Source organism: Mus pahari, chromosome 18 (assembly GCF_900095145.1).
Source record: "Mus pahari chromosome 18, PAHARI_EIJ_v1.1, whole genome shotgun sequence".
Taxonomy (NCBI): Eukaryota; Metazoa; Chordata; class Mammalia; order Rodentia; family Muridae; genus Mus; species Mus pahari.
Genome location: NC_034607.1, coordinates 2,314,854 through 2,334,638, shown reverse-complemented (window position 1 = coordinate 2,334,638; position 19,785 = coordinate 2,314,854). Strand labels below are relative to the sequence as shown.

Genomic DNA, 19,785 nt, shown 5'->3' with positions numbered 1-19,785 from the left:
GTAAGAAAGGGGGTGGTCCTCTGCCTAGTATGGGAGCTCAATGACATAACATTGTAAAAATAGAAGAAAAAACTCACTTGGTGATTCTTGAGCAATAGCTGAAGAAGAGTACAAAAAAAAAATCAAGTTAATGTGGATAGTGGTTCACACACTGCACCTACACCCCCGAATCTATCAGAAGAATCTCCCACGATGCACTAGGCCTTCCATTGCCCAGTAGGCACAGCACCATCTCCCTGCCTGGTCAGGACTAAGTTCTTAAGAACATAGGTTTGAGATCCCCTTCCCAAGGGTACCACAGTTAGGGGAATACTTATTGCGACTGTCTTGACACTACCTTGCTTTGATAGCTGGACAGCCCTCTCATTTGGTGATCACAGAACAGGAGAGGAGAAGTGATTGCTGGGTCCTTACAGTATTGTATGGTAGCTATAGTTAATAACATATATTTAATGATATAAGATTGTGAAAATAGAAAAAAAACTCACATTGTGGTCCTTGGCATATAGCTGAAGAAGAGTAGAAAAAAGAAAAAATTTTGAGTTAGTGTAGACAGTGGTTGTGAGCTTGTATATGATTGGCCCAGGGAGTGCCACTATTGGGAAGTGTGGCCTTGTTGGAGTAGGTATGTCACTGAGTGTGGGCTTTAAGACTCTAATCCTAACTCTCTGGAAGTCAGTATTCTCCTAGCAGCCTTCAGATGAAGATGTAGAACTCTCAGCTCCTCCTGTACCATGCCTGCCAGGATGCTGTCATGTTCCCGCCTTGATGGTAATGGACTGAACCTCTGAACCTATAAACCAGCCCCAGTTAAATGTTGTCCTTTATAAGAGTTGTCTTGGCCATAGTATCTGTTCACAGCAGTAAAACCCTAATTAAGTGGTTCACACACTACACCTACATCCCCAGAATCTTCTCAGGAGCTACACCCGAAGGCCTTCCATTGTCCAGGAGGCACAGCGCCATCTCTCTACCTGGTCCCTTTGTGACTCAGCCTCTCCTGCTCTTACGCCTCCATCAGCAACTGCTACTGGTCTTGCTGACTGCCATTTAAAGGGCTTACTCATTACACTCAAAAACTGTGCACGAGCCTGTTCTCCAATAACCCAGGGTGTTAGACCTCATAGCTCATGATTCTGGAGAGCTGCCTCATACCTTCAGAGTGTGTGTGTGTGTGTGTGTGTGTGTGTGTGTGTGTGTGTGTGTGTGTAAACAAGAGAGAATTCCCAAACAATGACAGTTGTAGCACAGAGAGCCGGGGCACTAGGTGTCTGTTCCATTGCTGCCAGCCTGACTTGGAGGCATCTTCGGGAGAGTTGGTGCTGTCAGTCACACAGAACTTTTCACTCCACAGACACATGACACTAAGTCTCTCATGCTGCATCCCCTGTTCTCATTGAATTCCCTCACCTCCTATATTTTTCTGCCCTTGTTATGCAGATTTGGAAATCTATGTGTTTCCTGACATGATATTTGACTAAGACTTAAATAAAGACAAAGAATATTGGGGTGTCTGGTTATAGTGAACCAAGAAATGTGGAACTTGAGTTTCTGCAAAGCTTCTGGAAGAGGTGTGACGGTACAGGGATGTGGCCTTGTGATGACCAAGGGGCTGACTATTGGCAGAGCAGAAGAAAAGTGAGGCGACTTACCAGGATTGGATCTGCTCAGTCCTGAAAGTAAAACAAAACAAAAAACAAAAAACAAAAAACAAAACCAGAGTGAGCGTCTCACTGACTGACAGAGCGCTCAGACTCTGTGAACATTGCCTTGAAGCAAGGCTGTAGGAAAGAGTCACAACCCGTTTTCTGATGGTGGTTGTGAGGAGTGTGGTGAGCTGGTATCTCTGAACCACCCTCCAGGTATAGCCCTAGGCACTGGTGTGTTTCCTGAGGAACACTGGCAGTATTGAGAAGGACTAGAATCCAGAGTAAAGATCAGACATTTTGAAAAAGAACAAAATAGAGCAAACAAAAACAGAAAATAATGCCCTTTTATGCAAAGATCAGTTACATGGGTAAACAGAGAATGAACTCAGCTGAAGGGTTAGTGAAGCCTGGGCAAGTTCTGCAGGGACTGCCTATTTGCTGCGAGGCCAGTCTTACCTCAACTTGAAACAAGCTAGAGTTACTGAAAGATGGTAACCAAATCTGAGAAAATGCTCCCATAAGATCTGGCTATAGGGCATTTTCTGAATTAGTGATCAATGAGGGGAGAGTCCAACCCATTGTGGGTAGTGCCATCCCTGGGTTCTGTAAGCAAGCAGGCTGAGCAAGTCAGGAGGAGCGAGCCAGTAAGCAGTGTCCCTCCATCGCCTCTATATCAGCTCCTGCCTCCAGGTTCCTGTCCTGCTTAAGAGGTTGTGCAAAGGAGTTGAGGCTTGGCACCATGAAGAGAGCCTATGAGAGGCTATTTATTGGTGAAGCCTAATTGAAGTATTTTGGAGATGTCAGTACCATGAAATGACCACCAAGAACATCAGCAGCAGTGGAGTACAGGCAGCTGGAGCCTAGAAGACAAGGTGTGTACAAAGGGCAGGGCTGGAGAAGCCCCAAGTCCTTGGAGGAATCCAGAAGATCGTGAGTGAATCCCAGACATTGGATAGTTGGAGTTTGATTTTGTTTTTGATTGTGACTGTGCCCTGATATTTTTCCCTCTTGAAGGAAGAAAGTATTTTAGTGGAGCCCACAGTTAAAAGACTTTTAATTGTAAAAAGACTTTGGATTTTAAAAAAGATTGGATATTTTAAGGGGATTGAAATTTTAATATATAAGAATTTGCAAAGACTGTGGGACTTTTAAAGTTATTTAGATCTTGGGAATGAATAAGAAACTAAGGGTTGAGACTTACTAGTGATGTGTTTGTGTGTCAAGTTGACAAGGGGTCAATTGTACTGGCTAGCTTTGTGTCAACTTGACACAGGCTGGAGTTATCACAGAGAAAGGAGCTTCAGTTGAGGAGGTGCCTCCATGAGATCCAGCTGTAAGGCATTTTCTCAATTAGTGATCAAGGGGGGAGGGCCCCTTGTGGGCGGTGCCATCCCTGGGCTGATAGTCCTGGGCTCTATAAGAGAGCAAGCTGAGCAAGCCAGGAGAAGCAAGCCAGTAAAGAACATCCCTCCACGGCCTCTGCATCAGCTCCTGCTTCTTGACCTGCTTGAGTTCCAGTCCTGACTTCTTTTGGTGATGAATAGCAGCGTGGAAGTATAAGCTGAATAAACCCTTTCCTTCCCAACTTGTTTCTTGGTCATGATGCTTTGTGCAGTAATAAAAACCCTGACTAAGACAACTTGGGTTTTGGGGTTATATTATAGCACCATTAACTGTAACCAAGCGATTCACCAAACAAATTTCTTTTCTCCCCTCTTGCATTTCTCTCTCTCTCTGTCTCTGTCTCTCTGTCTCTGCCCCCTCTCTCTCTGTAGTAAACAGAATAATAGTCCCCCTGATGGTTTCTGTGCCCCAACCCCTGAGACCTGTGATGCTGTTAATGGAAGAGGGAATCTGTGCACAGATGGAGGTCAGGCTGTCCTTGGGATTGTCCAAATTGTGTTGATGGAAACTTAAGTTTAAGTGGATCATTTTGTGCTTCCACAGCGACCTGTCTGTCCTAAGATGTTTTAACTCCTAGCATACCCTCCATGTCAGCACTGACTTGTACCAACTCCTGCACAAGTCTGGGCTTTATTCCTGCTGCACTGAACTGTTTGTAAAGAGATGTGTGGTTGTGCACTTTGTCTATAACAGCCCTTCGGGTCCCTGTATAAGAGGCAGGTACACCAACAAGTCAAGTCAAATCAAATCAAATCAAATCCAAACACAACACAACAAAACAAAACAAAATCTATTTTCCATTGTGGTCTAGCTGTGTGCTGAAATAAAATAATTTTCCATCCTCCAGTGCAACTCATGAAATCGAGTTTGAAGTCTAATACTTTCAGCCACAGAAAAGTTTGGAGAAACAGCCACTCACATGTGAGATGTAGAGGCCAGTTGTGGTTGAGAAAGAAGAAAGGCTATGGCAGACAAGGCACAAAGGTAGTTTTGTGGGCTTTTGGTTTTTTTAAGTGTATTTAATATTATTAACAGAACAATTGTCCATAGCCATTGGAGTGGGAAGAAAGCCTTTTGGGAGATGACTAATGAAAGGTTACTGTCTAGTAGAAAATACTGATTGTCTCCATCTTTAAAAATAACAATAACCAGAGGGAATGTGTTATACAAACTTAAGGAGAGAAACCAAGTCCAGTCAAACACAAAGGCAAACATGACACAGAAAAGGCTGCCCGGGGCAGAGACTTGGGTCACAGACCCAACAGAACAGTTGGCTTCTGAATAAGAAGAAAAATGAGACCTCTCATATTATCTCCAAAATAACCTCCAGAAGCAAATTTGAAAATCATTTGGAGCAAGGTTTTTATGTAGAAATGTAACCTATATAATGATAAGATGCAACTCAAGACAGTAGGTTTGTGATACCAAGGAAATCAGGGACTTGAAAGGACTATGTTACAGGGATTGTCTGCGGAGGAATTTGGAGGGGTACCAGTCAAGAGAAAATGTAGGAGAACTGGGGGATATACTGAGAATGCATCAGTAAGGAAAAGGCTAGAAAAAATTATATATTTATAAATTGTGATTTTATTCCTCAACTGAAGAACATAAATCGTCTTTCTGTATATTTTAATATTACAGTTTTGAGGAAGATGCAAATTGTAATGATGCCTTAAAAGAGATAACACTTCAGTAAAAATTATAAGATAAAGAATGGTATATTGCATTCAGTGAGAATGTATAAATATTGCAAGTAGACATTAAAGACCATAGTTCACTTATAAGTCTTTGAGAAAGGATAGGGCAAAGAGTCTGTAATGGGGACAAAAGAAAGAATTTCAGCATTATCTATGCTTGAGAAATATTATCAATTGGCACAATGAGGGTGGGTTCACATAGGAATGTCTATGCACACAGTGATGTTAAGTTTACCCATTGAGGGTATGTACATACACTAAAGATGTGCATACATTGAAAGTGTGCACTGAATATGTTATATACATACCAGTGTGTTAATTAATTTGTGCCTTATCTTAAAAAAAACACTTAAAAAGAAGAAAAACCAAACAAGTATTTGGAACATTAAAGCATGTAAGTCAGAAAATGGCAGCACTAAAAGCAAGCATGGGGCACTCACCCAGGGAGTGGTGACTGACTGACTTTCCTCCTATAGAAACACCAGTTGGCCCTAAAATATAAACAGAAAATCAAGAGGCCAGTCCTCAAAATTTGGGCTCCCAACCTTTGCCTGCCAGGTTCTGTTACTGTTACTCATTCTCAGGGGCTGAGGGCCAGCCCAGGGAGACAGCGCTGGCTAGTGTCCTCCTTGGGACACTATTGCTTTCCATTCCATCCTTTAAAGGGCTTAATTTTCAGTAGACAAATGCTGTTGCTGTAAGACTATTTGGGTGATGGAATTGACCTTAGAGTATGTGCTGGATAGTTTTATGTTATGTTGACTTTAGCTAGAGTTACTAGGGAGGAGGCAGCCTCAGTTGAGGAAATGCCTCCAGAAGATCTGATGTAGACAAGTTCGATTGTTGGAGGAGGGCCGAGCTCACTGTGGGTGGTGTTACCTGGTCTGGTTGTCCTGGGTTCTGTAAGAAAGGAGGCTGAGCAAGCCATGGGGAGCAAGCCTGTAAGCAGCATCCTCTAATGCCCTCTGTATCAGCTCCTGACTCCAGGTTCTTGGCCTGCTTCAGTTCATGTCCTTACTTCCCTCAGTGTTGGATTACAGTGTGGAAATGTAAGCCAAAGAAACTGTTTCCTTCCTTCCCTGGTTGACTTTGGTCTTGGGGTTTCACCAAAGCAACAGTATCCCTAACCAAGATATTCACCAAAAAAATTTCCTTTCCTTCCCTCTTGCGCGCGCGCGTGTGTGTGTGTGTGTGTGTGTGTGTGTGTGTGTGTGTGTGTTAAGCAGAACAATAGCCCCCCTGAAGGTTTCTGTGCCCCAACCCCTGCGACCTGTGGTGCTGTTAATGGAAGTGGGGGTCAGTGCATAGACAGAGGTCAGGCTGTCTTAGAATTGTTCTGAATAAACTGTTAAGGGAATTACTTTGTGCTTCCACAGTGACCTGTCTTTGCAAAGACTTTTTAACTCCTAGCATACAGCACTGACTTGTACTGACTCCTGCACAAGCCTGGGCTTTATTCCTGCTGCATTGAACTGTCTGTAATGAGATCTGCGGTTGTGCACTTTGTCTATAACAGCCCTTTGAGTCCTTGTATGAGAGGCAGGTATACACACACATACACACACACACTTCTAGTTTCAAGTATGATCTAGCTGTGTTTATAACTTTATCTGTGTCCAAAACAAAAAGAGGGCAACAGATAAGACAGAGGAAGGTATGTGCAAAGGCAGAAGACTAGATGGCATGAAGCTTGGTTGACTTGTGTTAAGCCAGAAAGCTGGGGTAATTTGTTACAGCCACAGAAATGTACACAGCCAAGTCTTGTAGTTAGGTGTGATCTTCTGATTGAGGTGTAGAAGTCACTTATCACTGTCAGAAGTGACAAGTAAGGGGTCACTCAGGATGGCGAGGAGCTTCCCCTGAAGACATCAGTCACAGAAAAGTTTGGGAAAACAGCCACTCACATGTAAGATGTAGAGGCCAATTATGGTTGAGAAAGGAGAAAGACTATGGCAGACATTGCAACACAAAGGTAGTTCTGTTTTGTTGTTGTTTTGTTTATTTTTTTGTGGATTTAATATTATTAATTGTCCACAGCCATTGGAGTGGGAAGAAAGCCTTTTGGGAGATAGCCAATGTCTAGTAGAAAATACTGATTGTCTCCATTTTTTAAAAAGCAGTAACTGGAGAGAGAATGTATTATACAAACTTAAGGAGAGCAAACAAATCCAGCCAAATGCAAAGGCAAGCATGACACAGAAAAGGCTGGCCCGGGGCAGAGACTCAGGTAACAACAGCAGCAGCAACAGCAGTAAGTATTTGAAACATTAAGGCTTGCAAAACAAAAAATGGCAGAACTAAAAGCAAGCCATCGAAAGAACACTCACCCAAGGAGTGATGACTGACTGACTTTCCTCCCACAGAAACAGAAGATGGCCCTAAAACACATAAACAGAAAATCAAGAGTCCAGTCCTCAGATTTGGGCTCCCAACCTTTGCCTGTCAGGTTCTGCTATTGTCACTCCTTCTCAGGGACTGAGGGCCAGCCCAGGGAGGCAGCCCTGGTAGTGTCCTTCTTAGGCCAGCTATCGCTTTCCATTCCACCCTGTAAAGATTTTAACTTTCAGTAGACAAATGCTGGTGCTGTAAAACTGGTTCTTGCTTTTCCTGGCATTCCTGTTGGCCCTGGTCCCTCCGGCTGACTTGAGACAGAGGGCTGGCTGTCTCTGCTAGGTAGTGCCACTGCTGCTGGGTTTTGTTTGCTATCCTGACAACTGATTTGGACTGCTGGTGTATCTGGGAAGTGTTCGTGAGTGGATCAAGCTGCTGCTGCTGATCTGTGAACTGAACTGCTGATTTCCAGACAACACTGATGGAGGAGTTGCTCCAAAGTACCTTTCTAAACAGGTCCACTTCCCCTCCTCCCCCTACCCCCTGGTATCCTTTCTTTTCCACTACCTCTGATGGGTGGTGTCCTACAAGGGACATTTAAGGACCATCATTAAAAGTAAGATTTGAAAAAAATTAAAGTTACACCCACTGGCTGGCTGTATTCTGAGGCATGATTGTCACTGAGAAGGTGAGTCCCCAAGAACTAAGAGCCACAGAGACACCACCAGATAATGCCCATACTACTTTGAACACTTGTAACTTCATTGTCCAAATCATACCACAGTGCAATCAATTTTCAGGGATCTGTCCCCCAGATTAATGAAAGGAAAGCACATTTAGTGCTTACTGTTTGTGTGATCTGGAATGGGGTGCAGGGGCTTCCCTCTAGTAATCTGATGATATTTTCTTCTACCTGTGTTGGGGTGAAATTGGTATAAGATTATGTAACATTGACAATTACACCCCAAATATTGGTTTGATATAAACATTGCAAAACCATTGCCATGTTAAAGCAAACAAGTTTGCTAATCACTTCACAGATTACTTTTTTCTTGTCATGATGAGAATACTTTCAATCCATCCACTGAGTGAATTGCAAGCATATATTAATTATCCTGTCATTAGCTCTTCAGGATGTACTCCCATTAGAATGGCAAGTTTGCCTTTAACTAGCATTGCCTGTTCTTTTGCCCCTGGTCTTTCGTAATTGCCCAATATTTTGATATATATGCTTGGCCCAGGGAGAGGCATGATCAGGTGTGGCCTTGTTGGCATAGGTGTGTTTCTGTGGGCGTGGGCTTAAGACCCTCCTCCTAGCCATCTGGAAGTCAGTCTTCCACTAGCAGCCTTTGGATGAAGATGTGGAACTCTCATCTCCCCTTGCATCATGCCTGCCTGGATGCTGCCATGTTCCTGCCTTGATGATAATGGACTGAACCTCTGAATCTGTAAGGGAGCTTCAATTAAATGTCATCCTTTATAAGACTTGCCTTGGTCATGGTGTCTTTTCACAGCAGTAAAACCCTAGCTAAGTCAGAAGTTGGTACCAGGGACTGGGGTATTGCTGTGATAGGCCTGACCATGCTTTTGTTTGGAAGAATGTGGATTTTGGGATTTTGGATTTGGAAAGCCATGCAATGCTTTAGGGGGTGGTTGATGGGCCGTCCTAGTAGGAATATGGAAGACTTTGTTGCTGAGGGTGATTTGAATGGTGGACGCTTGATTCTAGAGGTTTCAGAGAAGATTTTAACACTTGGCTGAGAGGCTGTTTTGTGGTGTTTTGGTGAAGAGTGTGGCTGCTTTTTGCCCTTGTTTGAAGAGTCTACCTGAGGCTAAGTTAAAGAGGTTTATATTAATTGCATTGACAAAGAAAGTCTCAAAGCCACAGTCTCAACAGCAGCAACAGTGGGGTGGATCAACCTGAGCTCAGAGTGCCACAGAGGGCAGAGCAGTGGATCAGCCCGAGCTCAGAGTGCCACAGAGGGCAGAGCAGTGGATCAACCCGAGCTCAGAGTGCCACAGAGGGCAGAGCAGTGGATCAACCCGAGCTCAGAGTGCCACAGAGGGCAGAGCAGTGGATCAACCNCAGTGGATCAACCCGAGCTCAGAGTGCCACAGAGGGCAGAGCAGTGGATCAACCCGAGCTCAGAGTGCCACAGAGGGCAGAGCAGTGGATCAACCTGAGCTTACAGTGCCACAGAGGGCAGAACAGTGGATCAACCTGAGCTTAGAGTGCAACAGAGTAAAGAGCTGGAGAAATGACACCAGCCTTTGGAGGAGCCCAGAAGATCATGTATGGATCCCAGACATTGAAATAAGAAGCTGTAGTGTTGAAGTTGCATTGGAGGACCCAAGATGTTTGAGATGCTAGAGCAGTGGGCTAACAGAGAGTGGAACCAGCCCAGGAGAAAGAAGTTTGTTGCAGTCAACAAAGATAAGAGTTGGAGATCTGAACATGCTTTGACATCAGACATAGAGATGCAAAAGTCTGGAGTTTGCCCAGCTGGTTTCCTGCCTTGCTTTGGGGATCATGGTTAAGTGATTGGATGAATCTCAGAAGAGACTTTGAACTTTGGACTTTTTACATTGCTGAGACTGCTATAGGCTATGGGACCTCTTGAAGTTGGAGTAAATGTAATGTTTAGGTATGGCCCACATAGACTTGTATGTTTGAACAAGACTATGGAGGCCAGGAGTGGAATGTGATGCTTTAAGCTTGACCCAGGGAATGGCACTATTAGGAGGTGTGGCCTTGTTGGAGTGGGTGTGTTACTATGGGCATGATCTTAAGAGCCTCCTCCTAGCTGTCTGGAAGTCAGTTTTCTGCTAGCAGCTTTCAGATGAAGATGTAGACCTTTCTTCTCTGCCTGCACCATGCCTGTCTAGATGCTGCCATGCTCCCACCTTGATGATAATGAACTGAACCTCTGAACTTGTAAGCCAGCTCCAATTAAATGCTGTCCTTATAAGACTTTCCTTGGTCACGGTGTCTGTTCACAGCAGTAAGACCCTAACTAATACAAATATGTTGGCATAAATTTATTTTTATTTGTAAGCTTATTTGTTGAGAATTTCATATATGAGTATTGTATTTACATAATTTCCCCCCTGCATCTCTTTCCTACAACTCCTTCCACATCTTGCCCACTCCTCAAATTCATGGTCTCTCATCATTTTTGATGTTGACATTATATATATATATATATATATATATATATATATATATATATATACACACAAATTGCCCATCTATTGTTTCTCAAATTCATAATCTTTTATATTTATTTTGTTATACACCCCACACCAAACCCACAGTCCACCAGTGAGAAAAGTCAGGGCAGGAACTCAAACAGGGCAGCAACCTGGAGGCAAGAATTTAAGCACTAGCCATGGAGGAACACTGCTAACTTCTTGCTCCTTAGGGCTCAGTATCAATTCTTATACCCAGGACTATCTACCAAGGGGTGGCAGTAGACTGAGCCTTTCCACATTAATCATCAACTAATAAAACACATTGCAGGCCACCTCCAGCTGAGGCATCTTCTCAGCTGAGGTCCTCTCTTACCCAGGCTGTCCTAGCTTTCTCCCAGTGGCTGCCTATGGATGTGCCCGGGGCTCACTCTCCTAACAGTCACATCCAGATCTCATTAAGAGCCACTAGACTTGCTTATCATTCCTGTTTGAAGCCACTAAATTGGATATACCAACCAACCTATACCTAAAGGATCATGAAACTATGGATTGTAGAAGCAAACAAACACATGCACACATACATGCACACACACGCACCACAAACCCCCAGGAGTGGAGGAAAGTCTGGTCACTCAGTTTGCTGCACATACCCTCCATGTGTCCCCTGCCCCTTTCTCTCCACTTCTATGATTCATGATATGCAAGGAGTAGAGGTGGTGGAGAGCAGACTTGCCTCATTCTTGACTATAGAGGAAAAGATTCAGTTTTCCACCCTGGAATATGACATGATCTTTACAAGTATCAGGTGCTTCATTAATTATGCACCTAACTCATTAAGGGTGGAATTTGCAAACACCTTAATCATAGAAGAATGGTGGACTTTGCAAATGCCTTTTCGACAAATCTCAAAGTGGTTCTATGACTTAATTCTTTCATTAAGTCTATCTATCTTTCTATCTCATATTGGTTTGAATGCAGAAGTTAATTCCCTATTGATCATGGCAAATGACTTGTTTTTGAAATACATAATTTGGTCTGCTTATATTTCATCCATTGTTTTTGCACTTGGCTCTTTGGTGATGTAGCTGGTATTTACTTCTGGTGCTTCTGCCTGGCTTTGGTATCCGTGTAATGCTGCTCTGGGATCATTGAGTATTGAAGCATCCCTTCCTCGTCATTACTTTGAGAGAATGGGATTCATTCTTTATGAAATGTAAGGTCAATTCACTTGTGTGTGGGCCTGGACTTTGATGAATTTTGCAAGTAGCTGATTCTTTTCTCCTTCTAACAAGAGCTGCTTCTAGATTCTGTCCTTTGGGAGACACTTGGTGAGCCATTCAGAGGGTCTGTTTCAAGAGCCCCAAGGAAGGTATCTGAAATGGCCCAGGAGAAATATTCTTGATGGAATCTGTGGAACATTGTCTGGCAGCTTATCTTTCCAGTCAACCAATGTGGTGATCATGTAGATGCTGTAAACAGAACTTTGTGGGCAGCTGTGCCTGTGCTCAGACCAGATGCCGACAGGACTCTAGGCAGTAAAGATGGTTTTAGGCAGTAATTAGAATTCCCCTGGGGATTGTTCTCTTGACCTTCTATTTTACAGAGAATGGTTGAGGCTGAGTTGATTTGGGATTTTCAAGGCCCTGTACTCTTCAGGTGCCGGCAAGGCTATTTGTGGCTGCTGTAGGCAGCATTATGGTGAGAATTGTTAAGTGGAAAACAGTGGGAAGATTTGAAAAATATTCTTTGGCCAGAACAGAATTGCTTGAAACTTAGATCAGTCTCCTTGCAAAGAAGCTGGCTACATTGTGTCAGGACAGTATGAAGTTTGCAGACTTTGCCCATGGCAAGGTCAAAAGTGTCAGACTTTGAGTCTGTAAGACTCTCAGGGCTGCTTGGGGATTAGTTTCTCAGTCAACCACCCAGGGACTCATGGGACACCAAAATAATGCTCCAAGGGAGAGTGGTGGTTCCCATAGCATCTGTGTGATGCTGGTTTACAAGCATGTAGAATGTAAGAGTTACATAGCCATAGAAGCTTCTACCCAAACTCATGGTCTAAGGAGGTTCTGAAAGCTCTGGTGTGGGTCACAGAGTAATTGCTTACAGGTAGTACTCCTGCGTGTAAGCAAGTGTGAGTAGGTGAAAGAGAAGTAAAAGATACAATGAGGGGGCCCTAAGAAGTTGGCAGTGTCAAGAACAAGGAACACCTGCTGAAGGAAGCCGTAGGTAGTGAGGTGATCAGCCCTGCAGAAGACCTAAGTAGGCTGCAGACAGCAGAGCTGGTGTGGGGCCTCGGAAGGCCAGGATTGTGCTACTGTGGATGGGAGTGTGATATGAACTCGGGAACTCAGTGCTTGCTCTACTGGACCGGCTTCAGTCTAGGAGTCCTTCGGCTGCTTCACTTCTCCCTTTTGGAATAATATTTGCCCCATGCTGGTGTGAATTGTTTGGTCTGATATTTTGAAGATGCCCGGAGCGGAGAACTTGCCTCAGGTCTCAGAGGAAACTTGTGACTTGGGTGTTTGACCTGTTCGGGAAGCATTGAGACTTCAGGAACTCCTGGAGAAGAGCTAGATGTATTTTATACTGCAGGATGGGCATGAGCCTGTGGTGTAGATCCTGAATGTACTCCAGAAGGCCGCGTTGGAGACTTGGCCCCCAGTGCAGTGTCCAGGAGTAGGGTCTTTGGGAGGCAGTTAGAACATGAACACTTTCATCTCATGACTGGATTGATTTGTTTGTAAACCTGTGGATTAATGGGCTTTGGACCAGGGATTGCCTTGGAAGTGAATATTCTTTGCTTTCCGTGGGCAGTCCCAACAAGCTCCTGTCGTAGTGTGCTTCCTTTGCCACAGCTTCAAAGCAACTGGATCAAGGCTCCATGGGCTGGGACATCTGAGTCAGCAGACAAGCCTGAGTTCTTTCTTTTAAAGGTGTTTCTTTCCTTCAGCTGTTTTCTCACAGGATGAGTGACACATGGGCCTTACAGATGCTCATGGTAGAAAGAGAAGGACTGAGTCCACTCTAACTTGACCATAAATATACTTACCTCAGTCATCACATGAAATGTCTGGAGGAGTGAAGGAAAATGTAAAGTTCTTAACATCTTCTAAACAGACGTATGTATTAATTTCTTAACAAGCCACTATTTAATTTATTTACCGCTATCAGATGAAAACGAGCATCGAGATCCTAAAGGAAAGGAGACACAATGAGTGTCCTCATTGATAACACTGCCAGTCCTGCATAGGAAACGAAACTGTTTACCTCTTCCTCTTTTGTGTCTCCCATGGGAAATACCTTTTATGAAAGAAAGAGAAAGGAGACTGAGTTATCAATATCTCATCAGGATGTAAATTTACCACAAGACCACATCATGACTACAGGGTTTATCAATTTCCCAGTGTTCCTAGCCCTTCATCCTTAATTTCAGAAGAGAAAGAAGATCCAGAAGGTCTTTGCCCTTCACGCTTGCATGTTACAGATCTAGAGATGGAGGGGAAGAGGCAGTGAACATGAATGGAGGGTACATGCAACAAACTGAGTGACCAGACTTTCCACCACTCTTGGGGGGATAGTGTGGTGGTGGTGGTGGTGGTGGTGGTGGTGGTGGTGTGTGTGTGTGTGTGTGTGTGTGTGTGTGTGTGTGTTTGGTTTGTTTGGTTTGTTTCTACAATCCATAGCTTCATGATCCTTTAGTTATAGATTGACCTATCTATTTTAGTGGCTTTAAACAGGAATGATAAGCAAGTCTAGTGGCTCTTACTGAGATCTGGATGTGACTGTTGGGATAGTGAGCCCTGGGCACATCCATAGATAGCCACTGGGAAAAAGTTTTGAGGGAGAACAGTGGGAATGTTGAAGTGTCAGAGTGAAGGACATCCATGGGACAGTAAATGAGTCCATGCAGGAAACCTCAGCGCCCTGGAGTCTCATCAAATTACCATTGTAATTACTCTACTACACTCATGCCAGACTACATGTCTTAATTTGGTGGATAGCTAACCATAGATAATGCTCAATATTGAAATTCGGCAATCAACAGTCCTTTTTTTATCTTAACTCATGTGGGTGAACACTGGAGTTTCAAGCCTCAGCACAGGGCTTGGTTTCCCTGTTAGCATCCAGGCTCAGCACAGGGCTCAGCTTCCCTGTTAGCATCTGAGCCTCAGCACAGGGTTCGGTTTCCCTGTTAGCATCCAGGCTCAGCACAGGGCTCGGCTTCCCTGTTAGCATCCGAGCCTCAGCACAGGGCTCGGTTTCCCTGTTAGCAGCTGAGTGTGCACAAACATCAGCTGTTTAAATTATCAACTTCATTTTCTAAAACAGGGATCACAAATTTTGTGTGTCCCATATTTTATTTTGTAGCTTTCAAAGTACCTTTCAATATGCTATTTAGCCTTCATGACAGTCTATAAAATATGTATTTTATTCATTTAAAATTACTTTTAGTGTACGGGGCAGGGGTTTTGCCTACATGCATTATGTGCTAGCAGTGTCCATGGAAGTTACAAAATGGTGTTGGATCCTTTGGAATTGGAGATATGGATGATTGTGAGCTGCCATGTGGGTGGTAGGAATTGAACTTCTCTGGAAGAGCAGCCAGTGCTCTTAATCACTGAGCCATCTCTCCAGTCTCTTTTGCACTGTTTCAAACATTTGTAGACCTGTTTCATAAAGGTTTTTATAAGATTTTAGGGGTGGGAATAAATAAGAGATGGAAATTAATTATTTTAGTGGTCTTAAGAAAGATAAATGTTCACCCCTTTGAGAAAAGTGTACAACTGTGTTTTGCATTTGCATAGGCATGAGCATAGGGAAAGGCAGTTGGAGGTGTAACAGCAGATTTTGTGTTGCTTGTACACTTAGAGCTGAGAGAGAGAAGCCACTATTTCCTAAGGAACACATGCTTCATGACTAGTTTACAGACCCTAACTCTTTGTCCCTACCGTCCTCATGGTCCAGAAGCACTGCACCTAGGGAGAAAGGAGAAAGAACTCGGTGACTGTGTCTTGATGGTCAGCGGGAATTTACCTACACATCAAAGAGTTAATGTAAGCAGGGATTTCTAGGGATGTGGGTTAACTGTGAAGAAACAGTTTAGAATATTGGCTAGGTCAGGTGACCAGAGGGGGGGCTCTCACCACATCACCCAGCTTCCTCTTCCCATGCACCAGTCCTGGTCCTCCTCTCAGAGACAAAACTGTCTTTCCCTCTCCATCAGAGAAATCTTTGCTGTCCCAACTCTCACTATCCCTGACCACTAGAACCTTCTGTCTAGCTGCCTTATGGTCACAGTAAGTCTCAGACCTTCCCCTGAACCATAAGGTCTCATGCCCAAGGGACCCGCTGATCCCAAGGCTTGTCGTCTTTGCTGCTGCCAAGAGGAGCCACAGGGTCATGCACACACACACTACTACTCAAATCTGAATCCCTGATAAAAGTGTAGCTCAGGGTATGACTTTTTTTTTTTTTTTTTGATTTTCGAGACAGGGTTTCTCTGTGCAGCCCTAGCTGACCAAGAATTCACTTTGTAGACCAGGCTGGCCTTGAACTCAGAAATCTGCCTGCCACTGCCTCCTAAGTGCTGGGAATTAAAGGTGTGCACCACCATGCCTGGCTGTTCTATAACTTAAAATCAGGGTAGTGGTCATATGGGCTTATCATTCCTGTTTGAAGCCACTAAAATAGATAGGTCAATCAAGTTCTGGAAGCACACTGGGAGCCAGCCACATGCACGGAACCCATGTGCACTAAGTGCTTTGACGCTCTTCCCATCAGATACTCACTCTGTTCTGAAGCGTATCTGGAGACCCGTGCCCCTGTGGAAGGGTCAAGCAAATGTTTCTGTTAGCTGTTTGAGGGAGGTGTTCTTCTTGACCCAACTTTCTGTACTCTAACCTAGGCCCTAAGCCCGTCTCCCTGACAGGAGCCTCCCTGACAGGAGCCTAGCATAGCCATTTGGCACTGCCATGCTAGCCTGCTTTCTCTCTGAAGGTTCACAGGTACTGAGAGGAAATCTGGGGCACACAGGATGGATATTGAGGAGGATTCCGTGGAAAGGGACCATAATTCTATAAGCCCTGTCCCATTCCTCTGGCAGGCACCAGTCCCATGCTGCCCTCAGCCCTGGGTTCTGTTTCCATACAGCTAGATGCTTGCTTCTGCCAGCATCTTGTTTTCCCACATTTTCAGACTAGAACAGTTTCCTTTGGAACAGAGGTAGATTTCTGTCTTAAAGTATTCTTATTTTTCTTGCTAGTGCTAATATTGTCGTCAGTGCTGAGAGAGCTCTAGAGTTTCACATTGTGAGCAGAGTCACCGAGTGGAAAAGATCTCTGAGCACTCAGGCAAAGTCTGTAGTTATCTTGCAAGTAGAGACAGACTCAAGCCTCATCTTGTCTTCCCTTCCTGTGAGACTTTTCTGGGGAGTCGAGTTGCCATGGTTACTCACCATTGTTCCTACGCCGTGACCATCTTGCTATCAGAATAGTCAGAATAGCAAGGGCCAGTACAGTCAGGATGACAGCCAAAACTATTTCTGAAACAAAAGAAAAACCCTTAGACATTGAGCCAAGTCATCAACAGGACAACTGCTACCATCACACCATTCATTCTGTCCCCCAATCCTTCTTCCTCAACTCCTTAATTGGTATTGTCGCCTTTAGGTGGCCATAGCCCAGGTTAACTTTGAGCTCACTATGTAGCTGAGGCTGGGATTGACTCCTGATTCTGCCTCTGCCTTTCACGTACAGGATTACAAGCTGGACGGCAAGCCCCACATCTGGATTTATCTTCCTCATGTTTCTGTCTTTCCTGTCCCAGCTCAGATTTAGCTCTGATGCTCGCTCTCTTTGTTTTGTACTAAGAATCACCATGGCTGCCATAACCCTTGCTTTAAAGTGGGTAATCTGAGAGGTGTACTTCTCTCTGGAACCCCTGCCCTCTGGCAGGGGAAGGTTGGAGAGATCAGTGGTCTGGCAAAACCGTCCTCTGAGGGGTGAGCAAAAAATATTTGAACTTCTATATTTTTATGAAGTTTGTCACAGAGACTGAGAGATAATCCACACTAGGACTGTCTGTCTGTTTATATGATTCATCTGTAGTTGATCTTTAAGGTAGAGCAGAAAAGACAAGGGAAGATACAATCCTAGCAGCTACAAACCTGTGACAGTGGAAATGCTGGAGAATAATAAACTCTGAATGACCAAGGAAGTACAGTATTCCATGATCGAGGCTACTTTCAAAAAGCACTAATGGCATCCACACTACATTGTGAGCACACACCTCCAATCAGCCGGAAGAACATATGTCTTCTGGGGCTTTATAGATACTTGGCAATGTGAGGAAATTCTGCTGCCAAATCCACCTTCAGAGATTTGCTGTGATGGTAGTCAACAGCCTGTCTCCACCATGAAATCGAGAAACTCTGGTCAAAGTAATATAAGCTTAGATGGTGAGCTCAGAGGAAGTCCCTGAAAGCAGTGGTCCCTTTGCTCAAGTCCAAAATACTCTGTGAGGGGACATTTGGAAGATGCGGTCATCCCAGGTATGGGGCAAAGGGGATGAAGTTGTTATCTCTCAGTGCTGAGGCAGATAGTAGAGTGAACAATGTTATGGGAAGGATGGTGGGGGAGGGAGCTATGGCAGAGACCTAAGGAGAAAATTGCTCTAGAGCTGAGGGGACCATGGGCAACTTTCCCTCAGCTTCCCAGATGAATCAGTCAGAAAGAAAGAATGGAAGTAGATTTGAGAGGAAACCAGGTAGGAGAGCAAGCCAGTTCTGTTAATGCCCTCAAGACTCTGCTCTTGAGAGAGTAGGTACCAAGAAAATGCCAGAGAGAAAGCTGGAGCTTACCGAGATCTGCCATCTTCCGGTTATTGTCTCCAGTAAGTCCCACGGCATCTGGACTCTTTTGTCAGAGAGAGCTCAAGATAAAACAAGTGTTGAAAGGCCGCTACCCCTGAGCTATGAGACCCTGAGTATCAGGGAGATCCTCATAGACAAAGGTGCAGAAGGCCTCCCAGGAATTATGTGGCTTAGGTTGATCAGATGTATGGGGGATATGGCCTATGAAGGTTCTAGAATCTGTGTTGTAACAAAGACTCAGAACATTCAAAAGGCAAGGGAAGTTCCTAGAGGTGAGGGGTCTGAGAGACCAAAGTAAGGACACTTTGGAGGATCTTAAACTCACATATGAGGTTCACACTATTGGCCTTTACAATAATTTCTAATAGTCTGGACTCTGAAGAGGTGACAGAGTCCAGAAGTGCAGGTGTCGAATCAGGTGTGTGGTGCTGTAGACTAAGCACTATATGGGGCTTCACACCGTGTGTGGGTAACAAATAAGCACCCAAGCACTGCTTGCTGAAGTCTGTTTGCCATATGGCCGTGCAGTGGGGAGCTTGAAAGCATACAAGCAGCCCCCCAACTAACCTTCATACTCCCCAGGTACCCTCATACCTCCCCAGTAACCCTTATACTCCTGAGTAACCTTTATCTCCCTAGTAGCCTTCATTATCCCACCCCCCCCCGCCTGTAATCTTCATACCCCAGGAAACCCTCATAGTCCCCCCTCCAAAAATCTTTCAAGTTGGATACAGACGTTGGAAGTTACCCTTCTAACACATGGCTCAGTTTCTTATGATAAAAGCCATATGATGTGTACAAAGCCACGCTTTCCTTCAGAGTTGAGGATGTACTTCAGAGCACTGTCTGAGGATGTGTTTCCTGGGGTAAGCAGCCAGCCCTGGAAGAGAAAGGATGCCCTTTAGTGCCAAATATCCCACCTTCAGGACTGGACAGTACTACTTTGTTTTAAGTCAATCACGATAGCTACAATCCTTCCTCCATTCTTATGGTGTAAGTTCATGAGATAGGGCACTTATCATTCTTTATCTTGTTTCCTTTCCCAGGTTCTTTCTCAAGTTCAGGTTTTGAGGGTGGGCTGGCAGCCAGAGAGTCTCAGTGATCTTTCAGTCTCTGCTGAGGTTAGAGGTGCATCCCACACCTGACTTGTTCTGTGGGTGCTCGATTGAAACTCCGTGCTTGCATAGCAGACCCTCTTACAACCTAGACCATCTCTCCAGCCCCTAAACTATAAAACTTTGACTGCGGTAATAACAGTCAATAAGAATAAGGTAATAGAATAAGGATTTGGTTGCATAACATTTTACAAAACAGATTGCTATCTCAGCTCAGTTTCCAAGTTTCAAGTTTGTCTTGTGTGTTTCTAAGATCTTTTGTCAGGGGGACCCTATGCCATCACAACAGTGAGACTGGCATAGTGGTGGCACTTGCTGATATTGGGGAACAGATAAGAAAGGTGAGGGTATCCAGTATCAGGGAGGCAGAGTGATGCCCTGGAGCCAGTGACCTGCCTTTCTAGTACACCCACAGGAGCTATTCTGCACGGGCCCTCAGACTTCATAGTTGTTCCCAACTCCACTAAGGACCCTATGGTTAATGCCATTGTCTTCTAGCAGCTGTTGAGCACCTCAGGGTCTCT

At 44.4% G+C, this 19,785-nt stretch overlaps 1 protein-coding gene across 1 annotated transcript in view; it reads right to left on the bottom strand.

Moving 5' to 3' along the window:
* The window catches only part of Tsbp1 (testis expressed basic protein 1), a 43,463-nt gene extending 25,316 nt beyond the window's left edge, over nucleotides 1–18,147 (bottom strand). Inside the window, exons 1-4 of the mRNA XM_021218575.1 lie at nucleotides 18,135–18,147; nucleotides 16,731–16,817; nucleotides 16,066–16,098; nucleotides 13,439–13,576 (exon numbers count right to left, since the gene is read on the bottom strand). Coding sequence (XP_021074234.1) covers nucleotides 13,439–13,576; nucleotides 16,066–16,098; nucleotides 16,731–16,817; nucleotides 18,135–18,147 — 271 coding nt within the window. The remainder of the gene's footprint in view (nucleotides 1–13,438; nucleotides 13,577–16,065; nucleotides 16,099–16,730; nucleotides 16,818–18,134) is intronic.
* Nucleotides 18,148–19,785: the final 1,638 nt, after the last annotated feature.